The sequence below is a fragment of the Heteronotia binoei genome, chromosome 13, assembly GCF_032191835.1.
Source record: "Heteronotia binoei isolate CCM8104 ecotype False Entrance Well chromosome 13, APGP_CSIRO_Hbin_v1, whole genome shotgun sequence".
Taxonomy (NCBI): domain Eukaryota; kingdom Metazoa; phylum Chordata; class Lepidosauria; order Squamata; family Gekkonidae; genus Heteronotia; species Heteronotia binoei.
This window is the reverse complement of record NC_083235.1, coordinates 1,108,992-1,131,801: the sequence shown is the minus strand read 5'-3', so window position 1 is coordinate 1,131,801 and position 22,810 is coordinate 1,108,992. Positions and strand designations below refer to the sequence as shown.

At 52.3% G+C, this 22,810-nt stretch overlaps 2 protein-coding genes across 2 annotated transcripts in view; both read left to right on the top strand.

Annotated features, from left to right (window-relative positions):
- ELOF1 (elongation factor 1) overlaps positions 1-22,810 on the top strand; it is a 334,935-nt gene that overhangs the window by 299,429 nt on the left and 12,696 nt on the right. The gene's annotated exons all lie outside the window — the stretch shown is intronic.
- Positions 11,254-20,785, top strand: ACP5 (acid phosphatase 5, tartrate resistant). Its single transcript, XM_060252534.1, is given in 6 exon segments — positions 11,254-11,313; positions 11,315-11,363; positions 11,366-11,508; positions 13,081-13,208; positions 18,797-19,142; positions 20,501-20,785. Coding segments are annotated over 6 exon segments (969 nt in total). The 3' UTR covers positions 20,744-20,785.

Sequence of the window (22,810 nt, the reverse complement as noted above, 5' to 3'; positions counted from 1 at the left end):
TGTTCTTGCAGTCTCAGCTGCAGGACTTCTGGTGGGACAATGGAAGTGGGATCTCCCGCGCAGCCCAGACTTCCAGGAGAGAGACCAGGCCAGGCTGGAGACTGCCCTGCCCTGCTCCATGACTCAGTCTTCCAAAGCCCCTGAATCAGCTGCATGAGGCTCTGCTGGGCATGGAAAGAACTAGTCACATGGGGGAGAGAGGGTGTGAAGAAAGAGCTTTGCCCTTGTCAAGGAGAGTCCACAGCCAGCCGGAAAAAGGAAGGCCACAAATTTGAACTGGGAGCCCAGTGGCCGGCTTTGCCTATGGGAGGGGAGTCATTTCCCCCAGCTCCTGTCCCATTCAGTGTTGCATGACATGCAGCCAAGTTTTCCTGGCATGGTGACCAAAAGAGATGGGGGCAGCATGCCTTTTGACGACACACACAACAGAAGACTTTTGTCTCACCACCTGCTCTGGTCAAAGATCTGGTTGGATCAGGCCTGGTGGAGGAGATGCTGGTTTCCAGGCAGAGGCCCAGAAAGCGCCTTCGCTTTCAAATGGCTGGAAAAGGTTGGGGACCAGACTTGCCAGCTCCGGGATGGGAAATACCTGGATCTTTGCAGGGAGGAGGCTGAGGAGGGCAGGGCTGAGGGGGAGGAGAGGGAATTTCCTGGGGTAGAACGTCTCAGAGTTCTCCTTCCATTTTCTCCAGGTCTTTGTTTCTTGGAGATCAGTTGTAACAAAGGGAGATCTCCAGAACACACCTGGAGGTTGGCAGCAGGGTTCAATCTAAGCTGAGTTAGTGTGAGCTAGCTCACAGTTTTTTAGCCTCCGGCTCGCATATTTCGTCTAAGTTCAGGAAGGAGGGCCCCAGAGCAAACTAATTTATGCCCTTTTCACAAGCCACATTTAATCAGCCTGATAAGCCCAGATTAGTGACTGTTTAAATCTGACGAGGGAGGATTTTCTGGGATGTGAGTGTGGAAAGCTACTTTGATCTGTATCCATCTGCTGCCCTCTTGCTGTGAAAACAGGAGCCAGACTAGCATGGGGTCTCTGCCCAGACGGGGAGCCACAGAGAATGCGGGGTGTTCCCTGGTAGGTGAGGGCCATCTAGCCAGCTTGATGAATGTGTGTCTCTAACACGCTTGTTGAGTGAGGGACAGGGCCTGGCCTCTGGGGAGTTGGTTGCCAGAGCAGAGGTCCATCCGTGGATATTGGCTCTATGGTTCCAGAATCCTAGAGTTGGAAGGGATCTCCAGGGTCATCTAGTCCAACCCCCTGCACAAAGCAGGAAACCCACAAACCCCTCCCCCTAAATTCACAGGATCTTCATTGCTGTCAGATGGCCATCTAGCCTCTGTTGAAAAAACTCCAAGGAAGGAGAGCCCACCACCTCCTGAGGAAACCTGTTCCACTGAGGAACTGCTCTAAACTCACAAACACCTCCCCCTAAATTCACAGGATCCTCATTGCTGTCAGGTGGCCATCTAGCCTCTGTTGAAAAAACTCCAAGGAAGGAGAGCCCACCACCTCCCGAGGAGGAAGCCTGTTCCACTGAGGAACCGCTCTAACGGTCAGGAAGTTCTTCCTAATGTTGAGCCGGAAACTCTTTTGATTCAATTTCAACCCATTGGTTCTGGTCCTGTCTTCTGGGGCCACAGAAAACAATTCCACACCATCCTCTATAGGACAGTCCTTCAAGGACGAAGATGGTGATCCTATCACCTCTCAGCCGCCTCCTCTCCAGGCTAAACATCCCCAGCTCCTTCAACCTTTCTTCATAGCACTTGGAACACTCTGTCTGGTGCAGCAATGCTCTGTATTCTTGGTGCTTGGGGGTTGAAGAGTGGGAGGGCTTCTGGAGTTCTGGCCCTGCTGGTGGACTTCCTGATGGCCCCTGGGTTTGGGCTACTGTGTTGGACTGGATGTGCCATTGGCCTGATACTACAGGGCTTCTCTTATGTCTAGGGCAGTGATACTCTTCTTCTTGGTGCTCGGGGGGGCACCAATGGGAGGGCTTCTGGAGTTCTGGCCCCACTGGTGGACCTCCTGATGGCACCTGGATTTGGCCCACTGATCCATAAAGCCATAGAGTCGACATTCCAAAGTGTCCGTTTTCTCCAGGGGCACATCTCTGTCACCTGGAGATCAGTTGTAATACCAGGAGATCTCCAGTTACCACCTGGAGGTTGACAACCCCATATATGGCGCCGGGGTGGGGGGAGATTCTGATCTGCCTGATGTCCCTTTTTTTGAAGTAGAGGCACCAAATTTTCAGCATAGCACCTGTTACCTCTCCTCAGAAAAACTGCCATGGTTAAAAAAGTTTGGACCAGGGAGCGAAGTTCTATGAGCCCCAAAAGAAGGTGCACCCATCCTCCATTCTTTCCAATGAAGAGAAGGCATTTAAAAGGAATAGAATCATAGAGTTGGAAGGGACTTCTAGGGTCATCTAGTCCAACCCCCTGCACAATGCAGGAAACTCACAAACACTTCCCCCTAAATTCACAGGATCTTCATTGCTGTCAGATGGCCCTCTAGCCTCTGTTTAAAAACCTCCAAGGAAGGAGAGCCCACCACCTCCCGAGGAGGAAGCCTGTTCCACTGAGGAACCGCTCTAAACTCACAAATACCTCCCGCTAAATTCACAGGATCTTCATTGCTGTCATCCAGCCTCTGTTTAAAAACCTCCAAGGAAGGAGAGCCCACCACCTCCCAAGGAGGAAGCCTGTTCCACTGAGGAACCCTCTAAACTCACAAACACCTCCCCCTAAATTCACAGGATCCTCATTGCTGTCAGATGGTGATCCAGCCTCTGTTGAAAAACCTCCAAGGAAGGAGAGCCCACCCCCTCCCAAGGAGGAAGCCCATTCCTGAGCAACTGCTCTAACGGTCAGGAATCAGAGAATCCTAGAGCTGGATTCTACACCATCCTCTATATGAGATTCTACACCATATGAGATTCTACACCATCCTCTATATGACAGCCCTTCAAGGACTTGAAGAAGGTGATCCTATCACCTCTTAGCCGCCTCCTCTCCAGGCTAAACCTGCCCAGCTCCTTCAACCTTTCCTCATAGGACTTGGTCTCCAGACCCCTCACCATCTTCGTCGTTCTCCTCTGGACCCGTTCCAGCTTCTCTAGATCCTTCTTAAAATGTGGTGCCCAAAATTGAACACAAGACTCCAAGTGAGGTCTTACCAGAGCAGAGTAAAGCGAGACCATCACATCACATGATCTGGACACTATACTTCTGTTGATACAGCCCAGAATTGCATTTGCCTTTTTAGCCACCGCATCACACTGTTGACTCATGTTCAGCGTATGGTCCACTAAGACCCCTAGATCCTTTTCACACATATTACTGCTGTGTGGAGTGCGGTCCTTTTACATGTGATGTCTAGAACTTCCTTCAGAAGTCAATCGTGCTTGTCACAACCTTGCTCCTGGCTCCACCCCCGAAGTCTCCTGGCTCCACCCTCAAAGTCCCCAGATATTTCCTGAGTCGGACTTGGCAACCCTAATTGATGTCCAGCCTACAGAGGTCAGTTCCCTTGGAGAAAAGGGCTGCTTTGGAGGGTGGACTCCGTGGCATTGGCCCGTGCTGAGGCCCCTCCCCTCCCCAAACCCCGCCTTCCTCAAACTCCACCCCCAAAGTCTCCAGGTATGTCCCAACCTGAGGCAGCCAGCTCTCTGGGCAACCCCCCACCATCTTAGAAGACGTGCAGCATTTCATGCTGAGATGGGAGGGTGTTTGCCATCATCAATAAAACCCCCTTTTCACATTTTCCTCCCTGCTTGGAACCTTTTCCATGATTCATTGGCTCCCTAAGAGCATAAAAATGGCCTTGAGGGTTCGGTCCAGTGTTTCGAACAGCAACAGGCCGGAGACCTCTGGAAACTCAGAGTCAAGACCTGTAGGCATTGACCCCACTTGCCCTGTTCTCAGCTCCGACCACTCCAAGATATTCTGTCTCTGAACTCAGCCAACAGCAGGCCTCGGATTCAGCGGGAGCTCACAGGAGCACAGCTCTGGAACCTTTCTGAGAGCTCCACCTCCTCCTTCCCACCTTGTCCACTGAACAGGAGGTGCAGCTGCATAACAATCCCTGGATGAGCTCCACTACCTATTTTTCTACAAAATGACCCCTGTCCTTCAATAAATTGCCTGCCTTTCTCAGGTCTGTAGTGGGTTTCCTCTCTGTGTTAATCTCCAGGTTTGAGTTGTAGATTTGCCCATCCCTTAAACATGCGGACGGACTAGCCGACTATGACCCCCATCCTGTGAGTCCCATTCAAAGATCAGGCTTTCTGAGTACTTTAATTATGAGATCACCGCGCCCTCCAGCCTGGGAGGCAGATCAAGGTTAAGGGCTTGGGTGTTTGCTTCTTCCCTTATCAGCTCTGGAGTGAAGGCAGGTTAAAGAGTGACTTTAACCTCCCGTCTTCTAGGATGAGGAAGTATCACATGGCAGGGGAGGGGGGGGGAATGGAACTGCTGTTTCTCCATCAAACTTCTCTGACTTGTGCAGTAGGGAACTAGCCCCCCCCCCTCCCCATCCACCCCCACCCCGTCAGTGCCTGATAAAAATGTTCCCAGTCACAGCAGAGGTGCCTCAGTTCCTCCTGGGAAAACATCCAGCGATGTTCTGAGCTGCACATCAAATTTGGTTCAGTGAGGTTGATGGGAGACAAACTGGTAAGGCACTTTTTCTCATCCGACTGGCAGCTTGCCTTCCTATCATCATTCCTCTTTCTGATTCTGATTATCCCCCCCCCCCCTCCCAAGCTAGATTCGAGTCTGGAAGCACCTTGGAAGCCAAGAAATTTTTGGTAGAACAAACTTTGAGTCCGGTGAGTCACCTTTAAGATCAGCAAGAGTTTAATTCTGGGTGTATGAAGAAAGGGTGAAGGAGCTGGAGATGTTTAGCCTGCAGAGGAAGCGGCTGAGAGGTGATAGGATCCACAACTTCAAGTACTTGAAGGGCAGTCATAGAGGAGGATGGGGTGGAATTGTTTTCTGTTGGCCCAGGAAGGTAGGACCAGAACCAACAGACTGAAATTAAATCAAAAGAGTTTCCAGCTCAACATTAGGAAGAACTTCCTGACCGTTAGAGCAGTTCCTCAGTGGAATAGGGTTCCTCAGGAGGTGGTGAGCTCTCCTTCTGGGAGGTTTTTAAACAGAGGCTAGTTGGCCATCTGACAGCAATGAGGATCCTGTTAATTTAGGGGGAGGTGTTTGTGAGTTTCCTGCATTGTGCAGAGGGTTGGACTAGATGACCCTGGAGGTCCCTTCCAACTCTAGGATTCTAGGATTCCTGACAGTTAGAGCGGTTCCTCAGTGGAACAGGCTTCCTCCTCGGGAGGTGGTGGGCTCTCCTTCCTTGGAGGCTAGATGGCCATCTGACAGCAATGAGGATTCTGTGAATTTAGGGGGCGGTGTTTGTGAGTTTCCTTCATTGGTGCAGGGGGTTGGACTAGATGACCCTGGAGGTCCCTTCCAACTCTAGGATTCCTGACAGTTAGCGGTTCCTCAGTGGAACAGGCTTCCTCCTTGGGAGGTGGTGGGCTCTCCTTCCTTGGAGGTTTTTAAGCAGAGGCTAGATGCCATCTGACAGCAATGAGGATCCTGTGAATTTAGGGGGGAGGGGTTTGTGAGGTTAGAGCGATTCCTCAGTGGAACAGTGCTTCCTCCTCGGGAGGTGGTGGGCTCTCCTTCCTTGGAGGTTTTTAAGCAGAGGCTGGATGGCCACCTGACAGCAATGAAGATCCGTGAGTTTAGGGGAGGTGTTTGTGAGTTTAGAGCGGTTCCTCAGTGGAACAGGCTTCCTCCTTGGGAGGTGGTGGGCTCTCCTTCCTTGGAGGTTTTTAACAGGCTAGATGGCCATCTGACAGCAATGAGGATCCTGTGAATTTAGGGGGGAGGGGTTTGTGAGTTTCCTGCATTGTGCAGGGAGTTGGACAAGATGACCCTGGAGGTCCCTCCCAACTCTAGGATTCTAAGCTTTCGTGTGCACACACACTTCATCAGAGACATTATGTGTGAACATGAAAGCTTATGCAGGATTATACTTTGCTGCTCTTAAAGGTGCCTGACCAGACTGCAGCTTTGTTCTGTTTCTTCAGAGCAACACAGCTGCCCATCTGAAGATTTTTGGTGTATGAGCTTCTGCGAGTCAATGTTCCCTTTGTCAGATGCCAAGTAGAGCCCTACTGCTGGGTTTCCTACTTCTGTCTCATGAAGGGAGATTTGATTCTTGAGGTGTATACTCCGAACACCTTCTTGGTCTCTGGAAGGACAGCGACCTGGACTCAAATCTAGCTGTTCTGCGGCAGACCAGACCAGCTACTTTCTGAAACTATTTTCCTTTCCCTTTCCTGATGTCTTACATCACCCCAGCTTTCCTTGTGGGGGGGGGCGGGATTAGAACAGGTGACTTAGTAGCAACTTCTAGACCTCAGGTGATACCTGACACTGAGTCCTATAATGCGGGGTTCCAACCCCGGGCCATAGACCGGTTAGCAACTGGGCCGTGAGTTGTACTTATTTCATTATATATTACATAGTAATAGCAGAGGCAGCAGTAGTATAGTAACAACACCAAATTGTATTTATATCCTGCTCTCCACTCCGAATTTCAGAGTCTCAGAGCAGCTCACATCTCCTTTATCTTCCTCCCCCACAACAGACACCCTGTGAGGTAGATGAAGATATTGGATTTATATTCCGCCCTCCACTCAAGAGTCCCAGAGCAGCTCACAATCTCCTTTATCTTCCTCTCCCCAACAGACACCCTGTGAGATGGGTGGGGCTGAGAGACCTCTCCCCAGAAGATGCCCTTTTAAGGACAACTCTGAGGGCTATGGCTGACCCAGGCTATTCCAGCAGCTGCAAGTAGAGGAGTGGGGAATCAAACCCATGTTCTCCTAGATAAGAGTCTGCATACTTAACTACCACACCAAACTAATAGAAATAAAGTGCACAATTGTATCATCCTGAAACCATTTCCCCCCCCCCCCCCCCACACACACACGGTCCATGGAAAATTGTCTTCCACAAAACTGGTCCCCAAAAGGTTGGGGACCGCTTGCTATAATGGGACAGTCCTTTTTTATGTGTCATGCTGTAGAATACAGGCTAAAACATTTAAATATATAGGAGAAGGTATAAAAAGTGCAGTGAGATAAGAAGGCAGCAAAGGAGGACTTTAAGGGAGCTACACCATCTAATCTCATTGACTCAGAAGAGTGTGACTTCACTTTTGAATTGCCTTGTAAGCAATATAAAAGCTTTAAAATGTTTAAAATGCAAGGAAAGTGAAACCTGCTAGAGGAGCCGTGGAGAGAAGTTCCATGGAGTTTCCTTCCCAGTAAGTTGCCTTGTCATGAGATCTGGCTGAGCTATCCATGTATTGACCACATCCAGACATTACCTGGGGTAGCCCATGGAGACTGTTTGGAGATGGCAGTGGATGAAGAACACTTCAGCTATGCTGCTGGGATTCTTCGCTAGTCTTAAGTTGTAGAGCTTCCAGTGTGTTTCAACAGAACCTGTTTGGTGCATGAACTCTTCTCTGGGAGAACCGGGTTTGATTCCCCCCTCCCCCACTTGCAGCTGCTGGAATGGCTTGGGTCAGCCAGAACTCTTGCAGAGTTGTCCTTGAAAGGGCAGCTGCTGTGAGAGCTCTCTCAGCCCCACCCACCTCACAGGGTGCCTGTTGTGGGGGAGAAGGGAAAGGAGATTGTGTAACCGCTCTGAGACTCTTTGGAGTGGAGGGCGGGATATAAATCCAATATCTTCATCTACCTCACAGGGGTGTCTGTGTGGGGGGAAGGTAAAGGAGATTGTGAGCCGCTCTGAGACTCTTCGGAGCGGAGGGGCGGGATATAAGTCCAATATCTTCATCTACCTCACAGGGTGTCTGTTGTGGGGCGGAAGGTAAAGGAGATTATGAGCCGCTCTGAGACTCTGCCGCTCTGAGACTCTTTGGTGTGGAGGGCGGGATATAAATCCAATATCATCTTCTTCTTCTTCCAAAGCCCAGTGCATTTCAAGACCCCCAAAGTCCAGGGCCAAGGCATTTGGAGGACTGCCGGCTTCCCTGCCTTCCTGTCCATGACAGGTTCTGATTTGTTTGCCCCCCCATCACTGAGGTGAGGTAGAAAAAGTGGTTTCTCCCACCTTTTTGGTGTAGTGACCAGGGCTTGAATTCAGCAGTTCACAGGATCACAGCTCCTGAACCTCCAGCCAGGGTCTGCAAGCAGTGGGGAGTTCACAGAATTATAGAGTTGGAAGAGAACTCCAGGGTCATCTAGTCCAACCCCTGCACAATGCAGGAAACTCACAAACACCTCCCCCTAAATTCACAGGATCCTTATTGCTGTCAGATGGCCATCTAGCCTCTGTTGAAAAACCTCCAAGGAAGGAGAGCCCACCACCTCCCGAGGAGGAAGCCTGTTCCACTGAGGAACCGCTCTAAACTCACAAACACCTCCCCCTAAATTCACAGGATCCTCATTGCTGTCAGATGGCCATCTAGCCTCTGTTGAAAAGCCTCCAAGGAAGGAGAGCCCACCACCTCCCGAGGAGGAAGCCTGTTCCACTTAGGAACCGCTCTAAACTCACAAACACCTCCCCCTAAATTCACAGGATCCTCATTGCTGTCAGAGGGCCATCTAGCCTCTGTTGAAAAGCCTCCAAGGAAGGAGAGCCCACCACCTCCCGAGGAGGAAGCCTGTTCCACTGAGGAACCGCTCTAAACTCACAAACACCTCCCCCTAAATTCACAGGATCCTCATTGCTGTCAGATGGCCATCTAGCCTCTGCTGAAAAACCTCCAAGGAAGGAGAGCCCACCACCTCCCAAGGAGGAAGCCTGTTCCACTGAGGAACCGCTCTAAACTCACAAACACCTCCCCCTAAATTCACAGGATCCTCATTGCTGTCAGAGGGCCATCTAGCCTCTGTTGAAAAACCTCCAAGGAAGGAGAGCCCACCACCTCCCAAGGAGGAAGCCTCTTCCACTGAGGAACCGCTCTAACGGTCAGGAAGTTCTTCCTAATGTTAAGCCGGAAACTCTTCTGATTTAATTTCAACCCACTGGTTCTGGTTCTCTCCCCGCTGCATGCAGATCCTGGGGCATCTGCAAGTGAGACATGCTACTCTGCTCCTGTACCTTTTTTCCTACAAAATGACCCTGGTAGTGACCCACAAGTCCGTATTTGCTTGGTACAGACAATTGGGGGGGGGGGGGAGAAAACCCCCGAGTATGCACAAATCAATAAAACTGCCTGCGTCTGGGAGCTTCCCTTTTGAGTCAGGAGCCGTGGCTGGGAAATGCTGAGGCACAGCCTGGCGTGGGGGTGCCCCCTTCCCGGCTGCTCTCCTGCTGCAGGCTTGAGGTAATTGTGCTGCCAGGGGGTGCAACCTCTCTGCTCCCCCCCCTCCCCGCCTTTGTACTGAATTACAGGTTCTTCTGTTGTTGCTTGTTGTGTGTTTTAACGTTATACTTTGCATCAGGAGTTTCCTTTAATTATTTTTTTTATCTCACTCGGCTGTTTGATTTACTTGGGTGTTCATATTGTTCGGTCTCTTCTGCAGTTTCGCTTTGACCTTAGCTCCAGTACCCAGGCCTGCTTTCTTCTTGATGCCGTTTTAGAGTATTTTTAGTTTTGCCTTCAGCGGATATTAGGGGTGGGTTAGGGAGAGGGGGGCAGAGGTGGGAAGTTCCAGGAGATTGCAGGAGGTGCCACGGTGGCAAGACTGCCAACTCTGGGCTTGGTAGGATTGCCAGTCTCCAGGCAGAGGCAGGGTGGAAGGTCCTCCCCCCCACTTCAGAAAGTGGGGGGAGGGAAATGTCTGCTGGGCACTCCATTATTCCCTATGGAGACCAATTCCCATGGGGTATAATGGTGAATGGATCCAAGGTTATCTGGGGCTTGGTGGGGGGGCTGTTTCTTTGAGATAGAGGCACCAAATTTACAGCATAACATCCGATGCCTTTCCTCAAAATACCCTGCAAGTTTCAAAAGGATTGGACTGGGGGGTCCAATTCTATGAGCCCCCAAAGAAGGTGCCCCTGTCCTTCATTATTTCCAGTGGAGTGATGGCCAGAACTCCCTTTGGAGTTCAGTCGTGCTTGTCACTGTTGGGTTTTCTATTGCAATTTCACTTCCTGTTGTCATGAGTTAATTAAATGAATGTATATGCAGGCTGATGCTTAGCCAGTGGGAGGTAGAGCCAATGAGAATGTGTGCACGTACTTCCCGCTCAGGCTGGGTGTCAAAATGTATAGTGACCATTGAAGCAAAGCCCTAATAGGCTAATCCATATATTTGGGAGGTGGTCTGGGGGAAACCATTGGGTCAGTTTTTATTGCCCTTTGTGTAAAGCCCTCAGATCTCCGTGCAGTTAGAGTTTGGACTCAAGAGAGTCGAGATGTAGTCTAGAGACTAGATAGGATAATGAATCCTTCTTTTGCTTTCTAGTAATCCCAGTCTACCCTTTCCTCATAGTAAAAGTAAACCACTTTATTCTTAAACTAAAACGTCTGCCTGGCTTGTTTTATGTGTGGTTCTCTCCACACAAACTCTGCTAAAGTATCTGTAAACCCCAACAGTCACACCCTTGCTCCTGGCTCCGCCCCCAATGTCTCCTGGCTCCACCCCCAAAGTCCCCAGATGGTTCTTGAATTGGACTTGGCAACCCCAGGCTGTGGCTCAGCGGCAGAGCATCTGCGTGGCGTGCAGAAGGTCCCAGGTTCAATTCATGTTACTGACCTCAGAAGGATGTAAGGCTGAGTCAACCTGGAGCCGGCTATCTGAACCCAGCTTCTGCCAGGATCTAACTCAGGTCGTGAGCAGGGAGTTCCGACTGCAGGACTGCAGCTTTACTGCTTAACAAAACCTGCAGCAGGGGTGGAGCTTTCGGGAGTCACCTCTGCATTTCACACCTAATCCCCTCACGCCCACTGTTGTCATTCGACATCTGAAAACACTCCTCAGAGGACAGAGGGACTCCCACCCTAGCTGCCTCTGAAGACGAGAGCAGTGACTCAGAAAAGCTCACGCCCTGCCACAAACGGTGTCAGCCTTTAAGATACTCCAGGCAGGCTGGCCAAGCTTCAGGTGTGTCCGTGTGACTCTCCAAAGCTCTTGCCCCCAAAACCTTGCTGGTCTCTAACGTGCTGCCAGTCAACTCTACCAGGCTCTGACCCTGCAGCCCTCTCTCTGTGCCCTGCCACTTCCAGCTGTTCCCTCCCTTTCAGGCGATGATGAGCTTCCTGTGTCTGTGGGGACTCCTCCTGGCCGCCCCTGCCAGCCTGCAGGCCCCGCTCTGCCCTGCGCTTCATTGCAGTCGGCGACTGGGGCGGGCAACCCGTCACCCCTTCTACACCAACCGCGAGGTGGCTGTCGCCGAGGAAATGGCGGCCACGGTCTCGGCTGCTGGGGCTGACTTCATCCTGTCCCTCGGAGACAACTTCTACTACACTGGGGTGAATGACCTGTATGACAAACGGTTCCAGGTAAAGAACTGGAATGGAGGGAGGATGGTTTGGATGAAAGGAAGGAAGAAGGAGGAAGGGAGGGAGAGGGAGGGGAGGGAGGAAGGGAGGAAGGAAGTGAGGGAGGAGGGAGGGAGGGAGAGAGGGAGAGAAGGAAGGAAGGAAGGAAGGAAGGAAGGAAGGAAGGAAGGAAGGAAGGAAGGAAGGAAGGAAGGGAGGGAGGGAGGGAGAAGGAAGGGGCCACCACAACTCATAGGGTCCCACCTGTAAACCTCCCTGCACAGAGGGGCTCTGAGGCCTAGTGCAGAAGAAAAAACCCACCCACACCACCTCTTGTGCCAATTTGGTTTTTTTAAAGAGCATTTCCCTTTGCTTCTCAGGATGGAATTTCTTCATTGTAAGCCACGGCCAATGCACAGTCCTTGCATCCATCCCTCTGCACGAGGGCTTGCTTCTTCCCTGCAATGCTTAAAGTTGCCAACCTCCAGGTGTTGGCTGGATCTCCTAGGATTACAACTGATCTGCAGGGTGATAGAGATCAGTTCCCCTAGAGAAAACCACCGCTTCAGAAGGTGGACTCTATGGCATTATACCCACTGAGGTCTCTCCAGTCCCTAAACCTTGGCCTCCTCTGGCTTCACCACCAAAATCTCCAAGCATTTCACAGAATCCTAGAGTTGGAAGGGACCTCCAGGATCATCTAGTCCAACCCCCTGCACAATGCAGGAAACTCACTGACACCTCTCCCTGAATTCACAGGACCCTCATTGCTGTCAGATGGCCATCTAGCCTCTGTTTAAAAACCTCCAAGGAAGGAGAGCCCACAACCTCCCGAGAGGAAGCCTGTTCCACTGAGGAGCCGCTCTAAACTCACAAACCCCTCCCCCTAAATTCACAGGACCCTCATTGCTGTCAGATGGCCATCTAGCCTCTGCTTAAAAACCTCCAAGAAAGGAGAGCCCACCACCTCCCCAGGAGGAAGCCTGTTCCACTGAGGAGCCACTCTTAACTCACAAACACCTCCCCCTAAATTCACAGGATCCTCATTGCTGTCAGATGGCCATCCAGCCTCTGTTGGAAAACCTCCAAGGAAGGAGAGCCCACCACCTCCCAAGGAGGAAGCCTCTTCCACTGAGGAACCACTCTAAACTCACAAATCCCTCCCCCTAAATTCACAGGATCTTCCTCTCTGTCCGATGGCCATCTTCCGTGCACCTTCCTTTCCACACCCCCTTTGCTTGAAGGCCCTCCTGCTGCCAGGACCACCCATCCCCCCCCCCCCCCAGCACTGGCCAGGATACATGGCTGGGAGCTGCCAGGAGAGCCATCCTTGTGCCACCATCCTGGTGGTCTTGGGCAGGTGGGAACCCAGCGGCTGGAGCAGTGAGAGCCAATAGAGGGGGAGGGGCTTACTGCTGGGGAAGTGGGGGGGGGGAATGGGTCCTGCCCACTGCCCTGCCTCAAGAAATCCTGGCGTGCCGGCCCTGGTTGCTCCTTGAGGAAGCGGCTACCTGCTTTTCTGGCACAGGTGAGAGAAGTCGGCTGGGGGTCCCTGGCAGAAATGTCTCTTCTGCTCTCCCTTTTCCCTTCCAGGAGACCTTTGAGACTGTCTTCCGGGCACCCTCCTTGCGCAACGTGCCTTGGTATGTCATCGCTGGGAACCACGACCATTTGGGAAACGTCTCAGCCCAGATCGCCTACAGCAAGATCTCCAAGCGCTGGTGAGGCTCCAATGACCGGCTCAGCTTCATGATCTGCAGCGATAAAGTTCCCTTTTCTTCATTCCTCATTAGAGTTATGCTAAAGGATTTAAAAAAGCCCTTTAAAAAAGAACAACAATTTGCACTTCTACTAATCCCAGTCTGCCACATCAGTTGAGTGACTGGTGTTTTCGCTTAACCATTCAATAAGGATTGAACATCCTTATTTCAGGGAGAAACCCTCTCTCAGGAGAGCCAGTTTGGTGTAGTGGTGAAGTGGGCGGACTCTTATCTGGGAGAACCGGGTTTGATTCCCCACTCCTCCACTTGCACCTGCTGGAAGGGCCTTGGGTCAGCCAGAGCTCTCACAGCCCCACCCACCTCAAAGGGTGTCTGTTGTGGGGGGAGAAGATAAGGGAGATTGTAGGCCGCTCTGAGTCTCTGTCCTTGAAAGGGCAGCTGCTGTGAGACCCCTCTCAGCCCCACCCACCTCACAGGGTGTCTGTTGTGGGGGAGGAAGGGAAAAGAGATTGTGAGCCACTCTGAGACTCTTCGAAGTGGAGGGCAGGATATAAATCCAATATCTTCATCTACCTCACAGGGTGTCTGTTGTGGGGGAGGAAGGGAAAGGAGATTGTGAGCCACTCTGAGACTCTTCGGAGTGGAGGGCAGGATATAAATCCAATATCTTCATCTACCTCACAGGGTGTCTGTTGTGGGGGAGGAAGGGAAAGGAGATTGTGAGCCACTCTGAGACTCTTTGGAGTGGAGGGCAGGATATAAATCCAATATCTTCATCTACCTCACAGGGTGTCTGTTGTGGGGGAGGAAGGGAAAGGAGATTGTGAGGCACTCTGAGACTCTTCGGAGTCGAGGGCTGGATATAAATCCAATATCTTCATCTACCTCACAGGGTGTCTGTTGTGGGGGAGGAAGGTAAAGGAGATTGTGAGCCGCTCTGAGACTCTTTGGAGTGGAGGGCTGGATATAAATCCAATATCTTCATCTACCTCACAGGGTGTCTGTTGTGGGGGAGGAAGGGAAAGGAGATTGTGAGCCGCTCTGAGACTCTTTGGAGTGGAGGGCAGGATATAAATCCAATATCTTCTTCTTCTTGAGATGCCGTATCTGCTAAAGAAAGGCTGGGCCCACCCAGGCCCGCCCACCCAACCTGCCATGCTCTCTGGTTAGAGGCTGTGGCACAGCCATTGTAGCCTTGGCCTGGATTTCCACTGAGACTAGGGCAGGAGAAGAGACAGGAAGGTCACCACCAGCGCCTTGGCCAAGGAGCACAGAATTGCCCCACATTTGAGAGCTGTAAGCTGTAAGAGGAACCATTCAAGATCAGCCACCACTGAAGTCCATCTCATGGCTATGCAGAGAATACAGATGGTTCCTGCGTCTCTCCCTGGACTCAAAGGCACAGACCCAAATGAAACAGGACACTAAACCTGTCTGTGAAGTATCTTTCCTCTAGATTCCCATCCCCCCCCCCGCCCCCCGGCCACAACTTTAATTCCACTGCAAGGGCTTCTAAATGTGATCAGCACCGAAGCAGTTCATAGAATCCTAGAGTTGGAAGGGACCTCCAGGGTCATCTAGTTCAACCCCCTGCACAATGCAGGAAACTTACAAACACCTCCCCCTGAATTCAAAGGATCTTCATCACTTTCAGGTGGCCATCTAGCCACCGTTGGAAAACCTCCAAGGAAGGAGAGCCCACCACCTCCGGAGGAGGAAGCCTGTTCCACTGAGGAACTGCTCTAAACTCACAAAACCCTCCCCCTAAATTCACAGGATCCTCATTGCTGTCAGATGGCCATCCAGCCTCTGCTGAAAAACCTCCAAGGAAGGAGAGCCCACCACCTCCCGAGGAGGAAGCCTGTTCCACTGAGGAACCGCTCTAAACTCACAACCACCTCCCCCTAAATTCACAGGATCTTCATTGCTGTCAGATGGCCATCTAGCCTCTGTTGAAAAACCTCCAAGGAAGGAGAGCCCACCACCTCCCGAGGAGGAAGCCTGTTCCACTGAGGAACTGCTCTAAACTCACAAACCCCTCCTCCTAAATTCATAGGATCCTCATTGCTGTCAGATGGCCATCTAGCCTCTGTTGAAAAACCTCCAAGGAGGGAGAGCCCACCACCTCCCGAGGAGGAAGCCTGTTCCACTGAGGAACTGCTCTAAACTCACAAACCCCTCCTCCTAAATTCACAGGATCCTCATTGCTGTCAGATGGCTATCTAGCCTCTGTTGAAAAATCTCCCAGGAAGGAGAGCCCACCACATCCCAAGGAGGAAGCCTCTTCCACTGAGGAACCGCTCTAAACTCACAAACACCTCCCCCTAAATTCACAGGATCTTCATTGCTGTCAGATGGCCATCTAGCCTCTGTTGAAAAACCTCCAAGGAGGGAGAGCCCACCACCTCCCGAGGAGGAAGCCTGTTCCACTGAGGAACCACTCTAACGGCCAGGAAGTTCTTCCTAATGTTGAGTTATTCCCTGCGTGCTGCTGAAAAGCAGTGGTTACCTCCTGCCCCAGGGCACACAGAAGAAAAGTGGTGGCGTTCCAGTAGCTTTTCTCATTTATGTGAGAAAACAGCTTAAAGAGAGATTGAGAAGAGAGGAAAGGGTAAAGTGGTTCTCTTTTGGCTGCTCCAAAGTCCAGACAATGTCAGAGTCAACTGCTGGCTGCATCCAAGTGAACACAGGGAGCTTCTTTGTACTGAATCAGACCTTCAGTTCATCAAGGTCAGTCTTGTCAACTCAGACTGGCAGCAGCTCTCCAGGGTCTCCGGCAGGGAGGGTCTTCCCATCACCCCCTGCCTGGTCCTTTTAACTGGAGATGCTGCCGGGGATCGAACCTGGGATCTTCTGCATGCCAAGCTGAGGCTCTGCCACTGAGCCAGGTTCTCAGGTCAAGGTCTTTCCCATCCCCTCCTGCCTGGTCCTTTGAACTGGAGATGCCGGGGACTGAACCTGGGACCCTCTGCATGCCAAGCAGGGGCTCTGCCACTGAGCCAGGGTCTCAGGTCAAGGTCTTTCCCATCCCCTCCTGCCTGGTCCTTTTTAACTGGAGATGCTGGGGATTGAACCTGGGACCCTCTGCATGCCAAGCAGGGGCTCTGCCACTGAGCCAGGGTCTCAGGTCAAGGTCTTTCCATCACCTCCTGCCTGGTCCTTCTAACTGGAGATGCTGGGGATTGAACCTGGGACCTTCTGCATGCCAAGCAGAGGCTCTGCCACTGAGCCTGGGTCTCAGATCAAGGTCTTTCCCATCCCCTCCTGCCTGGTCCTTTTAACCTGGAGATGCTGCCGGGGATTGAACCTGGGACTTGAATTGAGCCACAGCCCCTCCCCTCAAACGATAAAAGTCAGGAAATGCTGCATGTGCCTTCTCTATGCATTACTCCGTGGTTTTTAGAAAGGTGCTACAGCTTTGAGTCATATGGGGAAGTGGTCAGCGTCTTAAAGGAGGGCAAGGAGTCGATGCATTCGGCAGCTGAGGACAGGGCCTGAAGCCAGAGGCTCAAATTATAAGCACAAAAGTACCAGCTGGATATTTGGGGGGGGGGGCAGGAATTACTGTCATTCAGAAGTGGAGCCAGCTGCCTAGGAAGGTGGGGAGCTCCCTTTCCTTGGCAGTCTTCAAAACACAGCTGGATGATTATTTGTCGGAGATGCTTTGGGCTGATCCTGCATGGAGCAGGGGGTTGGACTAGATCAGCAGTCCTCCACCCCCAGGCCGTGGACTGGTCCCAGTCCGTGGCCTATTAGCAACCAGGCCGTGAGTTGTATAATTATTTAATTATATATTACAATGTAATAATAATAATACATTGTGTTTATATCCTGCCCTCTACTCTAAATCTCAAGAGTGGCTCACAATCTCCTTTATCTTCCTCCCCCACAACAGACACCCTGTGAGGTGGGTGGGGCTGAGAGAGCTCTCTCAGAAGCTGCCCTTTCAAGGACAGCTCTACAAGAGGTATGGCTGACCCAAGGCCATTCTAGCAGATGCAAGGGGAGGAGTGGGGAATCAAACCCGGTTCTACCAGATAAGAGAGCTCTGGCTGACCCAAGGCCATTCCAGCAGATGCAAGTGGAGGAGTGGGGAATCAAACCCAGTTCTCCCAGATAAGAGCTCTGGCTGACCCAAGGCCATTCTAGCAGGTGCAAGTGGAGGAGTGGGGAATCAAACCCAGTTCTCCCAGATAAGAGAGCTCTGGCTGACCCAAGGCCATTCCAGCAGGTGCAAGTGGAGGAGTGGGGAATCAAACCTGGTTCTCCCAGATAAGAGCTCTGGCTGACCCAAGGCCATTCCAGCAGATGCAAGTGGAGGAGTGGAGAATCAAACCTGGTTCTCCCAGATAAGAGAGCTTTGGCTGACCCAAGGCCATTCTAGCAGGTGCAAGTGGAGGAGTGGGAAATCAAACCCGGTTCTACCAGATAAGAGAGCTCTGGCTGACCCAAGGCCATTCCAGCAGATGCAAGTGGAGGAGTGGGGAATCAAACCCAGTTCTCCCAGATAAGAGCTCTGGCTGACCCAAGGCCATTCTAGCAGGTGCAAGTGGAGGAGTGGGGAATCAAACCCGGTTCTCCCAGATAAGAGAGCTCTGGCTGACCCAAGGCCATTCCAGCAGGTGCAAGTGGAGGAGTGGGGAATCAAACCTGGTTCTCCCAGATAAGAGCTCTGGCTGACCCAAGGCCATTCCAGCAGATGCAAGTGGAGGAGTGGAGAATCAAACCTGGTTCTCCCAGATAAGAGAGCTTTGGCTGACCCAAGGCCATTCTAGCAGGTGCAAGTGGAGGAGTGGGGAATCAAACCCAGTTCTCCCAGATAAGAGAGCTCTGGCTGACCCAAGGCCATTCCAGCAGCTGCAAGTGGAGGAGTGGGGAATCAAACCTGGTTCTCCCAGATAAGAGAGCTTTGGCTGACCCAAGGCCATTCCAGCAGGTGCAAGTGGAGGAGGGGGAAATCAAACCTGGTTCTCCCAGATAAGAGAGCTCTGGCTGACCCAAGACCATTCCAGCAGGTGCAAGTGGAGGAGGGGGGAATCAAACCTGGTTCTCCCAGATAAGAGAGCTTTGGCTGACCCAAGGCCATTCTAGCAGGTGCAAGTGGAGGAGTGGGAAATCAAACCTGGTTCTCCCAGAGAAGAGAGCTCTGGCTGATCCAAGGCCATTCCAGCAGCTGCAAGTGGAGGAGGGGGGAATCAAACCTGGTTCTCCCAGATAAGAGTCTGCACACGTAACCACTACACCAAAATAAAGTGCACAATTGTATCATCCCAAAACCATTCTCTCCCCCCACTGCCCCGCCAGTCTGTGGAAAAATTGTCTTCCACAAAACCAGTCCCTGGTGGCAAGAAGGTTGGGGACCACTGCATGGCCCCCTCCAACTCCAGGATTCTATGAACTGAATACCTGTGAGAAGACCCCAGCAAATCCACAGGTATGGTTCCTCCCAATGCAGACGAAGGCCTCCTGCCGTGGGGTTGCCAGTGCATTCTGCCAAGCATATTAGGAGGAGGAATCCTCTTGGCTGTGTCCTTCTGACTGACCCTCCTTCCAGCTCTGACGGTTCCCTCCTTCCACCTCCTTCCCAGGCGCTTCCCCAAATCCTACTACAAGCTGAGGTTCAAGGTGCCCGGCAGCAACGCCACCGTCGCCATCCTCATGATCGACACGGTGACCATCTGCGGCAATTCCGACGACTTCCAGGACGAGCAGCCCCGGGGCCCCAAGGATCTGGGCGTGGCCCGTAGCCAGCTGGCCTGGCTGCGCAAACAGATGGCCAAGTCCAAGGACGACTACCTGCTGGTGGCCGGGCACTATCCGGTGTGGTCTGTGGGGAAACACGGCCCCACCGCGTGCTTGGTCAAGCTCCTCCAGCCCCTGCTGCAGCAACACAAGGCCACGGCCTACCTGTGCGGCCACGACCACAACCTGCAGGTGAGCGGAGCGACACAGGCCCTCCTCCTCCTCCTTCGAGCTTTGGCATTCACGGGTTTGCTGAATCAGCAGGGGGAAGAGCGAGTCAGCCTCAAGTCTGGCCCACAGACGCACCGAGGAAACACAGCAGCTCCTCCTCTGCAAGACGGCCGGGGGGGGGGGGGGGGGGGCGGGGGGGCAGCAGTGGGAAGTGCATCGAGTCAGAGTCGACACAAGAGAGTTTTCAAGGCAAGAGATTAGGGTTGCCAAGTCCAATTCAAGAAATATCTGGGGACTTTGGGGGTGGAGCCAGGAGATATTGGGGGACGAGCCAGGAGCAAGGGTGTGACAAGCATAATTGAACTCCAAAGGGAGTTCTGGCCATCACATTTAAAGGGACAGCACACCTTTTTAAATGTCTTCCTTCCATTGGAAATAACGAAGGATAGGGGCACCTTCTTTGAGGGCTCATAGAATTGGACCCTCTGGTCCAATCTTTTTGAAACTTAGGGAGTATTTTGGGGAGAGCCACTGGATGCTATGCTGAAAATTTAGCGCATCTACCTCAAACAACAGCCACCCCCCCCCCCAGAGCCCCAAATATCCGTGGATGAATTCTCCATGATTTTCTATGGGAATAAATCTCCATAGGGAATAACAGAGTTCCCAGCGGACATTTCCCTCCCCTCCCCCGCTTTCTGAGGACCCTGAAGTGGGGGGAGGGCCTCCAAACTGGGGGATCCCCTGCCCCCATCTGGGGATTGGCAACCCTACAAGAGATGTCCAGAGGTGGTCTGCCCTTGTCTGCCTCTGCGTAGCAACCCTGGACTTCCCTGGTGGTCTCCCATCCAAGGACTAACCAGGGCTGACCCTGCTGAGCTTCTGAGATCTGGGGAGACCGGGCTAGCCTGGGCCGTCCGGATCAGGATGTGCTGCTTGAGAGGGAGCAAAAAGAGAGACTTGAGAGCCATTTCCCCTCTAAGCTGTGGAGTCTTGTGAGCAAAAACTCTTACTTTGTGAGCTGCTGGCATTAAAGTTGTGAGCTGCTGCATACATTAGTTTGCTCTGGGGCCATTTTCCCTGAGGTGAGACAAAAATGTGTGAGCTGGAGGCTAAAAAACTGTGAGCTAGCTCACACTACCAGCCTAGAGGAACACTGCTTGAGCGCATGCGCTGCAGGAGGGGCTTGCTTTGTGATCTGCTCACATGTGCAGGCTGCTTTTGATGTTACTCCTGGTCTATCCCACCCCCCCTCTGGTGAGCAGATCACAAAGCAAGTAACTCTGGGTTGAATTTGTGCTCACAAGGTCCAGTTCTGCCAGCCCATGAGGTTTGCCTGCTTTAAGGCTGTCCTTTTCTCTCTCTCTCTCTCCCAACAGTACTTGGAGGACAAAGCCGGCGTGGGGCACGTGCTGAGCGGAGCAGGCAATTTCATGGATGACTCCACAAAAAATCTCCATTCAGTCCCGGCCGGTTACCTGCGTTTCTTCTATGGCCAGTTGTCTTCTCTGGGGGGATTCACCTACATTAAGATCGACGAGAAAGAGATGAGCATCACCTACCTGGACAGCAAGCGCAGGTCACTCTACAAGACCTCGTTGCCCCGCAGGAAACTTCGCTGAAGCAGGGCAGCCTCCACCACCCAGACTTGAAGGCAGAGGCGGTTTGAGCCCCTGTGGCCACACAGGTTGCCTGGCTTGGACATCGACTGGTGATGGAGCCCCAGTGGTTTCTCTTCAGTCAGCCACGTTTGTTATGATCCAGTAATAGAGAACAGAATCAGCTTGTCTTTGGAGGGGGCATTCTCTCCCCCCGCCCCAATTTGAAATGCCATGGTACACAAAGCAGCTGTAGGTACCCGTTTCTGTTTGCCTCCTAGTAGAGCAGCATAACTTCTCTGTCGCCTCAAACTGCCTCTAAAGCCCTGTAATCTCCTATCTCCCTCCTGGGATCACACCACGTCAAGAAGTCCTGGATTCTTTCTTTCTCCACTTTTTTCAGGGAGGTAAGCTCCTGGTAGCCCAGGGAGGTAAGCCAGACAGGCTAGGTCAGGGGTGCCAAATATGTGGCCCAGGGGCTGAATCTGGCCCCTGGAGGGCTCCTATCAGGCCCCTGAGCAACTAGCTGCCATCTGCTCCCTTCTCCTTCTCTCTTGCTTCCTTCTGCATAACAGCTTGCTTTGCCAGGCTCTCTCAATCCCACAGCAGAGCTACTGAATCAAGCCTCTCTTCCTCCTATTGGCTGAGGCTCCTCCCCCTCCTGGTCCCCTGGGAAAGGAAGGAAAGAGCCACGGCTTCCCTTGCCCAGTTCCCTCGATCCCATGGGAGAAATACAAGGAAAGCACCTATAAGACCAACAAGTGCTAATGTTTTAAGCATGTTTTATTTTAAAGGTTTTTTTTAAAAAAAATCTTTAGTCGGTTTGTCTGTGTCCTTTAAAAAGTTTATCTCTCTGCTACCTAATCTTCAGTAGCTGCACACATGGGCAGGCCCGACAGGCCCAGCCAGGTTTCATTTATGTCCGATCCAGCCCTCATAACAAATAAGTTCGACCCCCCTGGGCTAGGGCAGATGGGCTTCAGTTTTTAAGGATAAGCTGGTAGCGAGGAAGGTCAAGACATACGAGGCAGCAAGCAGAGACCTGCGCGGTCTGAAATTTTCACTTTTGTCCCGGGTGAAGCGGCCACCTTGGGCATGACAACGTGGGAAAGGGCAACAGGTGTGGCTTCCACAGGTCTGCACCTCCTCTGTAGCGCTGCTGCCACCTGGCTGAAAGTGGCTGCAGAGAGGCTCACCTGGCCCCCTGCTTTAGCCAGGAGATGCGCATCAGACAGGGGGAAAGGACAGACAGGAGGCACTGCTGGGCAGCCATCATTCCTTGCTCTGATGGAGAAGTGCGAACACGGGCGGGAGGGGGGCATTCCTCGCCCTGTTCTGCTACACAGCAAGATCTTGAGGAAGCACCTGGAGAGCCATAATCTCTTGTCCAGCACTCTGTCTCTCACCACCATCATGAAGGAGAACACTTTTGTGTAGGTAAGCCCTCTGCCTTAAAACCTGAAGAGCCAGTTTGATGTAGTGGTGAAGTGCGCAGACTCTTATCTGGGAGAACCGGGTTTGATTCCCCACTCCTCCACTTGCAGCTGCTGGAATGGCCTTGGGTCAGCCATTGCTCTGGCAGAGGTTGCCCTGGAAAGGGAAGCTGCTGTGAGAGCCCTCTCAGCCTCACTCACCTCACAGGGTGTCTGTTGTGGGGGGAGGAGATATAGGAGATTGTGAGCCGCTCTGAGACTCTGTCCTTGAAAGGGCAGCTTCTGGGAGAGCTCTCTCAGTCCCACCTGCCTCACAGGGTGTCTGTTGTGGGGGAGGAAGGTAAAGGAGATTGTAGGTCGCTCTGAGACTCTGTCCTTGAAAGGGCAGCTGCTGTGAGAGCTCTCTCAGCCCCACCCACCTCACAGGGTGTTTGTTGTGGGGGGAGAAGATAAAGGAGATTGTAGGGAGCACTGAGTCTCTGTCCTTGAAAGGGCAGCTTCTGGGAGAGCTCTCTCAGCCCTACCCACCTCACAGGATGTCTGTTGTGGAAGAGGAAGGTAAAGGAGATTGTAGGCCGCTCTGAGACTCTGTCCTTGAAAGGGCAGCTTCTGGGAGAGCTCTCTCAGCCCTACCCACCTCATAGGGTGTCTGCTGTGG